Genomic DNA, 11,667 nt, shown 5'->3' on the forward strand with positions numbered 1-11,667 from the left:
TCCTTTGAGATCCTCATCTCTAACTGAGTTATTCACAGTATCCGGGCTCGAGAGCGAACATACAATCCTAGACCACTCAACCATACACTTTGCACTCAAGAATGTGAATACGGACCGGCTCATGGGCCGGGTCACGAAAATACGCTTGATCACTAACTATTTATGTTTGTGATTTATATTAGCAACTAAACTCGAACCTAGGTCCAACTCACTCGATATTTTGATTGATATACATAATACATAATAATTATTATTTTCCTACCTCTTACATGCTAAATAATATGATCTATTAAGTAATTTTTTAACTAGAAAGAATCTTAATCCGTCTTGATAAAATATAGCATAAAAGATCAAAATTATGTCATATATTATTGGGAATGGCGGGTAGCCTAGAGAGGTTTTCTTCGTTGTACCTTCGTTGGCTTCTTTTAATATATTGCTGTCCAAAAAATTATATTATTCGGAATGAAACAAATCGATCCATTTGTAAGTGTAACAAACCTTTTCAATTTTATAAAGATTTATTATTATTATTATTATTATATCTCCAAACAGTTATCAATCTAATACAGTAGTTCTCAGTTGTAAATCATAACAAAATTTGATCTCATCCAAATATGATTCGATTAATTTTTAATATTACTATTTATTTTGTTGCTATGTCAGAAGAATATAATTAATCAATTAGTATTTGCTAGCCGTTGAGTGTGTGTTAGATTCAATGGCGCACATGCCTCCACATGGGTACACACGCATTCAGGACTCAAGTGCTGTAAGTTGAAACTTTAATTATACAAGCCAGAACCCTACAATAATTTCCTAAATAATACACACCCAAAATACAACATATGTGACCACTTTTTGGTCCCCTAAATAATTCTGATATATCACCTCCTTAAATCCTACAATAACTTCCTAATTAACCCATATGGCAATTTTCAAAAGTTTGATCAAAAAAGTCAAGTTTTAGAAACTAGGTATTGGTTTTTGTGGATGTGAAAACGTTACTTTAACATGATGCAAATAATATTCTAATATGGCTACCTACCTTGCTGTCTAAATAAAGTAGACCCCTTTTTAAATTGTGTCATTTGGAGTCAAGTATCAATTTATTCATTACTAACTTTTTAATTTTTACTTTCTAATAAAGAAAATGCCTTCTTACCCTTTGCATTTAATTCTTCACCTATGACAGCTATGTATCAAGAATACATGGCGACAACCCATCTCTAAAATGTGGATCCTAATCCTAATGTAAGAACAACAGACAAATTCAAAGTAACTGAACCAGAAGCAGAAGCATTGTGATCCGACTGACCTAAGCAAAAATGTTCAAATCCGGAAAATGGGGCCAAAACAACAAGATCAAAGTAATGTTTCAACTACAGTTTCAAGCAACACAGGTATTATATTATATTCGCATATATACACATAAAAATCAAAACTTTATATTTCAATTTGATGAGGCAATGCTAAAAAAAGTTGCCTTTTTGGTGTGTTGATTGCAGGTGCCAAAGGTGAAAGGAAAGGGGTTAATGGTATCATTGATTCCAGGTGAAATTGGGAAGCCAGTAGCGAAATCAGAGAGGGTTCCGGTTGTGGATGGCACGTGTACATGGGAAGATCCTATGTATGAGATGGTTAAATTGGTTAGAAATCAAAAAACAGAGAAATATAAAGAAAAGATTTACTACTTCAATGTGCAATCGGTAAGAAATTAGTTAAACTTTTGTTATTTACAGTGATGATTGTGGTAGTTTTGTAATGTGTTTGTGGGTTTTTGAATTAACACAGGGATCGTCGAAATCGGGTTATGTAGGAGAGGTTGGAGTTGATTTTGCAAGTTTTGCAGAGACAACTGAGCCTTTTAACCTTTCACTCCCACTCACAACTTCAGATTCTGGTGCAATTCTACATGTAAGTTGTTTATATATCTAATTATCTGTTTAGGTAAAAACATATTATTAGATAATTGAAATTGTTGATATAATCTTGAAAATGGAATGTATAGGAAAACATTGATTGAATTTACTAACAATTAGAATGTGTGACAGGTTTATATTCAAAAGATGAAAAGGACAGATGAACAGAGGTATGTAAAGTGTAACGAATTGATCTAGTAATCGTTAATTATAACGTTGATGCTTAATTTGTGAATATTGGGGGTGTTTCAGGGAGTATGAAGAGGATGAGTCTTTGAAGTCTGATTCAGTCAGATCAAAGAATCAAGCAAGTGATTGTAGCGAGAACGCAAACATGCTTGATTTTGCAGAAGTATGATACATTCAATTCCTTTTAATGCAGAATGCAAAATGTGATATAATATAAATTAACTAAAGCTTATTTTAATTTGTTAATCAGGATCATGCAGCTGTTAAAAAAAACTTGAAACCTGTGGATAAGAAAGGAGATGGACGAAAATTAAGCCCCGATTGGTCATCGGGTTCGCTTTCAGACAGGAGTATGACTGATATATTAAACAGCCCGGACCAAAATTACCAGAATCAGGGACATAATAAGCATACTGAAGCATCAAAGAATACAGTAGAAAAGTTAAAAAGTGACGTTTCCAGGTTGGAAAGGCAAGCTGAGTTATCGGAACTGGAATTAGATTCTCTTCGTAAGCAGATATTAAAAGAGAATAAAAGAGGACAGGATCTATCGAAGAAAGTTGATGAACTAATGGAGGAGAAAGAAGATCTTGAAACAGAATGTGATCGACTAAAATCGCTCACGTTGAATATACGGAAAACGGAAGAGTCGAACACGAAACTGGTTTTGCAATTGAAAGATCTTGATAGAACGTTGGGCGAAAAAGATGAAGAAATATTTAATCTTACTGAAAAGGTGAAAGAAAGGCAGATGCGTGATGAAGCAATTGAGGAACTTTATGCTGAAATAGAGCTCGAAAGGAAAGAAAAAGAGGAGTTGAAGATTCATATGGAGGAAATTTCGGTTGATTACAAGTTTTTACTGCAGGAAAACGATGATATGTCGTTTAAGTTGGAGGAGACTCAGAGAGAAAAGATGAAGATGCAAAACGAATATTCAAATTCGTTAGCGAAAGTTAAAGAATATGAAGTTCTATTGAAGAGATTAGAGGAAAAATTCACGAGTCAAGCGTTGGAACTCGCACAATCTTTTGATACGATTAGTGATCTTGAAACACATATTAAGAGCTTAGAAAAAGAATTAGAGAAGCAAGGGCATGATTTTGAAGATGATGTGGCAGATTTGATGAAAGCTAAAATAGAGCAGGAAGAAAGAGTTGTACAAGCAGAAGAGGCACTGAGAAAGTCAAAGTTGACCAACAATGCGGATTTCGAGAACCTTCGAGTAGAACTTGAGAAGTCTCGTCGGGACCTTTTGTTGATGAAAGATACACATAACCAGGAAGTACAGAAGTTATGTGAACAAATTGATGAGCAAGATAAACAAATTAGGCAAATGTCATTGGAGCTTGAAACTTGTATAAAACAGGGAGAAGATAAAAGTGAATTGGAAGAATCGATTAGAGAGAAAGCGATATTGGTGACAGAATATGATTCATTAAAGAAGGAAATGGAAAAGTTACAGAAGGAATCAACAAGTTGGACAAGTTTGATGAGTGAAAAGAATGTTATAATTAGAACATTGCAATCAGAACTGAAAAAGTTAAGAGGTGATCATAATGGATTGCAGCAAAGGTTTTTGGTGATCGAGTCAGAGAAGGTCAATCTAACTAAAGAGGTTTCTAGATTAGAGATCAAAACTATGGATCAGCAAAAACATCTGAGCTCGCTTAAGGTAAACATCCAATTTCGGTTTTCAGATACGCAGTTAATACATATACAATCATATTAAAATTGCATACACATAAAAACAAACAAGTGCAAGCAGTTGAACAATTACTCACCCATCATGTATTCATCAAGGCATTATATTCTTGTTTTCATGTATACATGAAGTAAGGTGTATATGATTATGCTAAAATTCTACAATATAATCTGTACAGGTTATGTTAAATGTACTTGAAACTCACTTTTTTCTCTCAATTTATCATGTATACAACTGTATGCAAGAAACAGATGTATTTCCATCTCATTTCTTACAGTAGCTACATAATTTCAAAGTTCCTTACAACCAAAATATACTTCTGTAGTTCTGTTTGTTCCTTGTTATGGCAGCATAATTGTAGTTACTTTGTCCATTAAATGAAATCATATTGCTTAATTTAACTTTCTCGCTAACTAAGTTCTTATGTCTGATTGAATAACATAATAAATAGTCTAGCAGCTCACCCCATGATTATTAATCTTCGATCTGCAGGCGAGTAAAGAAGGCACCACTAGCAAGCATAATGAAAGCAGATCTATTTCGAAATCAGCAAAAAGGTACACATATAAGTTACTGAACACAATTTCAAATTTTCCTTTCACTTGATTCTGGTCTCAGTTATAGTGTCTGCTTAACTGACTGACTTTTGCTCTTTTGCGTTTTCCAGCAATAATGAACAGAAGCTCAGCAATTTATTAAGTGAAATGTCATCATTAGATGAAAAGAATAAACATATGGAAAGTGAGCTGAAAGAGATGCAAGAAAAATATCTAGAAGTAAGTCTTAGATTTGCTGAGGTGGAAGGTGAAAGACAACAACTGGTAATGGAATTGCGTAATCTGCGGAATGGTAAAAAGTAATAACACTAATGTAGATGGGCACCATGCATAAAACTATAACATACTGTGAGGTAATTCCAGTTATGAACAGAACAAGGAGATACATTTTGTGTTTCGATTTTATATCACACAGCATGTGCAAATAACAAACTTAATACACAGATTATTTTTGTGATTCTCTTTTACATAGTCTTGTACTCTTTCTTAGTGCTTCTGTTTTACTATTTATCAACGAAAAGATTGTGCAGCATGTACATAAAATCGCAATCTCAGTTCACGGCAGTAAACAGTTAATATATAACCACCAATACTTTCGTCTATGATTAAGTATAAAAACTAAGGAAAGAAATCAAGGAAAATACTGAAATCTTACAGCTAAAAACTTATTAAACTATAAAACAACCTATTTAAATGACTGATTATTAACCATGCTGAAACAGTTTTACCTGTCCTTCATCCTCAATGCACTCAGTATAATAATCTTCCTTGCCAAATTTAATATGTCTTGTCGCTCCAAGTCAGCTTGCTTTGACCCTTGCCTCCATTGCTGGTAAAAGTTAGCTTCTGTCTCAAAGTATAAAAATGATGTATGAAGTAAGAGGAGGTACCAACTTAACACAGATTGCTTACATGCTATCGCGTCAAATTGGCCAAACATGTCAAAAGCCATTAAAAGTGTTATTTTTTAGCACAGAAACCTCATATTGTAGACCAATAATAATAAACTAATATAAACGTTGGGATTATATTCAAAACACTAACTATTGTGAAAATAATTAGCTAAACAAAAAAGAAAAAGGCGCAAAGTGTTTCGATCAACCTCACTTGTTGCCAACTATACCCAAAATGACCAGTTTGACCCGAACTGTTTTGACATTCTATCAATCCGAACTAACAAGTTTTCCACCTTATAAGATATATAAACAGATAAACTACATCCGCATATTATGCATTAGATTAGAAGTATTAAAAACGCACCCGTTTTGCTCTCTTATCAATTGGAGTCCATGATTGTAATGGGAAAGGCAATGATTTTGTAGCTTTTGATGATTGTGAAGGTTGTGTAGGAACATTTTTCCCTTTGTGTTCCATGCTTTGCTCTGTGTTGCTCCTTTTGTACCTGTAGAAGTCGAGTATAGATGGACTTTTTCGCTTTCTAAACTTGGATGAATTCTCTCTGTAACCAAAACAAGGTGCAGATGATATGTTTGGCATCGATTGCTGACGCATCCTGCTTTTTTCTTTCATTCTGTTAAGAAAATCTATAGTCCAAGGTGATCCTTTTGGTGGTTGAGCAGAGTAAATGGCTTTTGTTAGAGGTGTCCTACCATAAGATGGAACTGGAGAGTTTACTACTGAACACTCCTCTAAAGGTGTTACGTATGTATGTGAATTTAACGGAGTTACTTCTCGTGAACTATTTCCGTTATCTTTTGTTGGAATCCAGGAATTAAAATCTGAGTTAATCTCAGCAGCCGTAGGAAAACTAGGTAGACTGCACCAACCAGAAGATAGTTTTTTTGGGTTGACAAAAGAGAAGTCCTGACCAGCCACATCATCGATGTCAATAACCTCCCCTTTATACCCTCTGGGCAGACCCTTAGAATCTTTAGTTTGGATAACTAACTTGTCAACTATCGGCATATGCATTTTCTTGCTTTGACCAAATGATGTCTCGGTAAAATTAGAACAATTCACCATCATGTGGGGATCAGATCTTTGACTTTGACCAAAATAGATTTCATCGAAAGCTTTATTAGACTTTACAATATCGTAAGATATTTCTTCATTTTCCAGATTCCAAAAACTATGTGAATCAACAGTTTTTGGAATATCCCATTTGACATCATTATTTTGGTCAAACTGAAACAATTCATCCATGGGAATGGGTTTTGTCTCGGGGCTCTCAACGTACTTTCTTTTCTTTTGGTCGCGACGATTGCCCGAGTCATGACCGGAAGACACTGACGAACAGCAATCTGTCGTTCCTGATCTAGAATCTTCTCGCTCCCCTAATTTGCACAAAGTGCTAAATAATGCGATTCTTGCATCAGTAACAAGATACTTTTGGACAGCTAAAACCCTTTGCTTATGAGACATTTCAAAAAACTCTGCAAGTGTTGTGACTGAACACAATATTGCGTGAGCTGAGAGTGGATTAATTGAAGGAAATGCGGTAAGAAACGCTTCACCTAGAGTTTCTGATTCAGGCATTTTTGGGAATAGGCCCCGTGTTTCCTTTGCAGCATGTGCAATACAGTTCAATATTAACTCGTCGGTTGTCTCAGGTGAATATGAACAAAATAGCTGAAAGTCTACTCCTAGGCTTGCTGCAGCAACATATAGTTCATCTGATGATTCTATTACACCAGTAACGAAACTAACTTCTCCTTCAAAAATCTGCAATAAAATAAATAATTAAATAAATAAATAAAAAATCTTGAAATGATTATAGAACAATAAAGATTAAACACTTGAGAGTTTGATATGATACTTGCCAGCATGCAGCAACTGAAAGCAAAACTGAGGGATGTCAAAACATTTGCTGCAATTTCTTCAACACATGAAGATAAAGAAGAAGAAACGCGATCTGAAGAACTTGTCTTCCTTTTAATGTTATTGATGTCATACAACACCAAACACATGGCGGGACTAAGTATTATATCAACTGGCAGATTTAGATCCCTTTCAACAACCTGCACGCCTTCTTTCTCTAATGCAAGGATCTTTTGGTATGTGCTTCTTCTTGAAATGATCATTTCTTTGTCAACATTTTGGGTGTTCACAATTATGATGGCATCAGGCAACGAAGGCGTGTTTGCATTGACTCTCTTTGACTCCATAACCACACGTAATTGTGGTACATCATGTGTAGAATGTAATGATCCGGACCTCTCGCTGCTCTCATTTACTAGTGAAGTGGACTGAAAATCACCTCTCTAACATGAAATAAATGTCACAGAATAAAGAGTTTCAGTTTAAATCTCAATGACCTTTATAAGTCAAACCTATTTGCATAAATTCAAATGAGACGATAAATTTATATATAACCATAAAGAACAAATAAAAAACAATGATCTCCAAACAAACATTAGTTTCATACCCATTATGAACATAAAAGAGAGCTGAATGCAAGGAAAAAACTTAACTGTAGGGAACTCATTTCCGAATCTCTTCTGCTGTTTTTGGCTGCTATCATGTGCCTTGATTGGGCTGTTTTCTGAAACAAAGGGAAGAGCATAATCCGTTTCAATTTTCTTATCAGCAGCTTTTTGCTTCTTAATACCAGTAGCCTCCAAGGGTTGAAGGAAAAAGTCAAGATCATCAAATTGTAACATTGAGTTAACATCCTGATGAGCCTTGTTAACCTTATCGTCAAGTAAATGATCTTCTCTATTTGCAATCTTGTGTCTTGGATCATTCAGTGTCGTTGATGCATTTCCATCGTGACACGCAGGATCCGTCAAATCTCCACTCTTTTCTATATTCAGTACCTCAGTGTTCTCTTTTGTGGGTTTCTCATATGAGCATGCATCTGACATAATAAACTCCAAAACCATCATTCGGTTATCACACAAATCCGTTTCTGTATTTATGTGGTAACTGTCTATATCCTCGAAGATTTTTTTTGTAGTGATACTATCACCACAAAAGTCTTCATCTAACAAATGCCAGTCCAAGTATATGTCATCTGAAGTCAAAGAAGGCTGTAGCTTCACCTTCAGAAGTACTTCCTCAACAGCCGCTTGTACCGACAGTACTTTTACATGATCGGAAATGATAGGAACGGGCAGTGATCTGAATGAGTCGTCTCTTAGAATAAGTTCGTGTTCCACAATTAAGCTATTGAAGGTGCTTATTGTTGTGTCACCAAACATCTGTTCACAGTGTTCAACCTCATTTATGAGTTCAGTAACAAAGAACACCTCAGAAAAATGTGAGGTGTTTACATCAAAGAATTCGTGTTGTTCAAATTCAACTGGACTTGATATCAGACAGACTTTTTCGGTCAACTTGTGCTCTATGACATTAACTATGTCATCTTCTAGAGAAAACTCTGGAAACACTATTTCAATTTGACGGCCTAAAAGATGTTCTAGTAAATCAAATTCTAAGGAATGCAAAAGCTCCTTAGAATCACATGCCGATTCATCTCTTTGCATCCATTGTTCGGGTTCATCACTTTCAAATATCACATGTTTAATCTCAGGTATACAGCTGTTAATTTCCAGACTTGTCTCGTCTACTTCAAAAAGAGGAAATGTTCTAAGATTGGAAGATATTTGGCGCTTAACCAAACTAGCATCTTCAAGAATATCGGACACAGGCTCATCTTGGACCTCTATATTTAAATCTTCAACATCAAAAATCAATTTATTGAGATCTGTTAGTTGATTCACCCCAAGTGAAAAATCAAGCTGCTCCTGTTGAAAAGGTGAAACTTCGTCAATTAAGGGGTCTTAAAGTTACCAGACAAAGAAAGTCAGAATTAATAAGGTGCCAAATCCAGTTCATTAGACTACTAATGATGCAATAAATGAATCGAAAGGGGACTACATCGACCTGTTAAATAAAACCTGAATTTCAAAAAGTGGTATACGTTGATCTTATAAATATATGTGCCAATGAAAGTCATTAAAATTCTTAAGCTTCGTTTAAGATTGTATATCCACGATGATTGTATAATTCAAAGTAACCTGAGCTCTAAGTGTATAATATGTTTACGTTATGATATGTCTCTCCCACACCTATACTTTTATGGTGCTGAAAGAAGTTTCTGAAACCTAAATTCTCATATCCATATACAAATTTATACGAATGTTATTATGTTAAAGTCCTGCTGCTTTATTCTAACAGTAGATAATATGTAAACTTGGTACCGTAGAAACATTGGCATCTGCGAAATCAAAGAATAATTGCATCTTCTCTTCAAGCAAAGAGCAAGAATTTTCCTGCAGGTGACACACTTAAGCTGATAACAATAATATATCGCATCATGTACATGACCAGTTCCATCCTCAAGCAGCCAGTATTAAAAATATATAAATACATGTGATTTGACAACAGTTGATTACCAAGCCAATATGAAGCCCTGGAGTTTCAAATTCAATTACTTCAAAAATGGTGTTAGCAGCACCATCTAAATTGTCATTGATTTTCTCCTGCATAAGTACACACCATAAGTGACAAGCCTAACCATATATAAAAATATTGAAAGGAATAATGAGATATGAGGAAATTTATGATCCCATTAAAAAATCGGTTTCTCTAACTTTTCAGCACATTGATGATCCTCCAACTCAATCCCATCTTAAAATTGTAAAATAAAAGGCGCGTACACTAAACTACAAGTATACAACGATGGAGTCATTGAGGTATATACAAAACCGACAGAAGATTAGAGAACTAGATGCCAATGTCAGTAACTATATTCAGGCTATTTAGTTACTTAATGAGTTGAACTCTGTTTACAGAGTATAATAATATTACAAAATCCAAATGATATTTTCAAATCTTTATTTACCAGAATTTGAATTACAAATTCAAGATAAGAGACTAGTCATCTATATAATATTTTTTTTTTTGTCAACCTGCAATTACCTACAACCATTTTTTACTTCTCTTTGTCAATACTTACATGTTGACACGATACTGACTGAATCACTTACTGAAAATATGACGTATGCAAACACACAACTTCACCTATACTGAAATAAACAGTCACACATAGCACTATGAAATCACCAAAAAACAATGTTAAACCTATTTCATATTTTCAATTGTACGTCTTCTGTAATAGTGTCAAATAACAAAAACGATAGCACATGATCACTAATCCTGCATTTACCTAACAATACATTCTTCACTTCATAATTCTAGTAGATATATAGATATAAGACAGCAATACTATTGGCTTATAACCTTCTTGTATTGGAACTATTATTAAATTCTTAATGATCTTCGTAATAGTTAAACTTCGGTCATAATTGGAACATATACATGCTGATATACCAGATATCATATCATAAAATCATAATAAACTATAAATATAGTTTTACTAATAGATGCTGATTAACATTGTTAGAAGCCAAAAAATCGAACACATACTGTGAAACCGAAATAGAGTGTTGAACTTATTCTGTAACCAAACTGTAGTAGCGATTGTGATAACTATAAAATAATCACTAAATTAATCACCTCATAGCTCACATACATACTATACAGTCACTAATCACTAAATTAATTAATATGATAACTATAAATAAGTAAACTAGCCAAACTAAATTCTGCTTCTGGTGTACCAGAATTCATAGCAACTGATCTATAGTTCGTAATACAGTAATTGATATTTCTTTCTAAATAACAAATGTTTCACTAGTAGATACGCATTAACATTAATTAATTCATACATATATTGCAAAAGTATAACGGATGATAAATCAAATTAGCTGAAAGCTACTAGCTCATTACCTCTGATATTACTTCACTTGCATCTTGCTGATTGATATCTGTGTGGATGTGTTGCGGAATAACATCGGCCAGGAACTTGCTGAGAGCTTCGTTTACAGGTAACGGATCGAATTCATAAGTGATGTTAAGAGGAGCGAGTTGATCGAAACATGTAATGTTATCAAAGTTGAACGGATGAGTTGAAGGAAACTCAGGTGGTGGAAATCGGAGAAATTCTAGGGTTTGTAACGATCGAGATGCGGCGGAGGTGTTGAAGTAATCGTTGAGGAAACGAGTTCTCATGGTGGAGAGAGTGAATCAGTTTGTGAGGAGGATGCTAGAATGTTTGTTTTGTTTGGGATTTAACGGAATTTGGGATTTAACGGAACGTTTTCGAACCGATTTGGCGCCTATGTAAAGTCTCGATATTTTTTAGTTTCGTAATCGTATGCATTTGGTGATGGTAGTAATTTTTTTTTAGAATATGTGTAAAAATAAAATATAATATGCAATGAGGTATACTCATTTCATTTTTTTTTACGGATTCACGGTTGTGTTAAGT

General features: G+C 34.4%; 2 protein-coding genes across 2 annotated transcripts; one reads left to right on the plus strand and one right to left on the minus strand.

The window, feature by feature from the left end:
- Positions 1-1,209: 1,209 nt before the first annotated feature.
- On the plus strand, positions 1,210-4,857 carry LOC139865679 (uncharacterized). The gene is made up of 8 exons (XM_071853757.1): positions 1,210-1,403; positions 1,509-1,709; positions 1,795-1,917; positions 2,055-2,092; positions 2,175-2,274; positions 2,362-3,786; positions 4,309-4,373; positions 4,484-4,857. The coding sequence occupies exons 1-8, from the start codon at positions 1,329-1,331 to the stop codon at positions 4,674-4,676; spliced, it is 2,220 nt and encodes a 739-aa protein (XP_071709858.1). The 5' UTR covers positions 1,210-1,328; the 3' UTR covers positions 4,677-4,857.
- LOC139865680 (protein SHORTAGE IN CHIASMATA 1) lies at positions 4,838-11,429 on the minus strand. The gene is made up of 7 exons (XM_071853758.1): positions 11,127-11,429; positions 9,731-9,817; positions 9,536-9,607; positions 7,805-9,079; positions 7,154-7,594; positions 5,634-7,055; positions 4,838-5,219 (listed from the first exon to the last, which is right to left on the minus strand). Exons 1-7 carry the CDS (start codon positions 11,406-11,408, stop codon positions 5,151-5,153), a joined length of 3,648 nt encoding a protein of 1,215 aa, XP_071709859.1. The 5' UTR covers positions 11,409-11,429; the 3' UTR covers positions 4,838-5,150.
- Between the last annotated feature and the right edge of the window lie 238 nt (positions 11,430-11,667).

Source organism: Rutidosis leptorrhynchoides, chromosome 9 (genome assembly GCF_046630445.1).
Source record: "Rutidosis leptorrhynchoides isolate AG116_Rl617_1_P2 chromosome 9, CSIRO_AGI_Rlap_v1, whole genome shotgun sequence".
In the NCBI taxonomy this organism is placed as follows: Eukaryota; Viridiplantae; Streptophyta; class Magnoliopsida; order Asterales; family Asteraceae; genus Rutidosis; species Rutidosis leptorrhynchoides.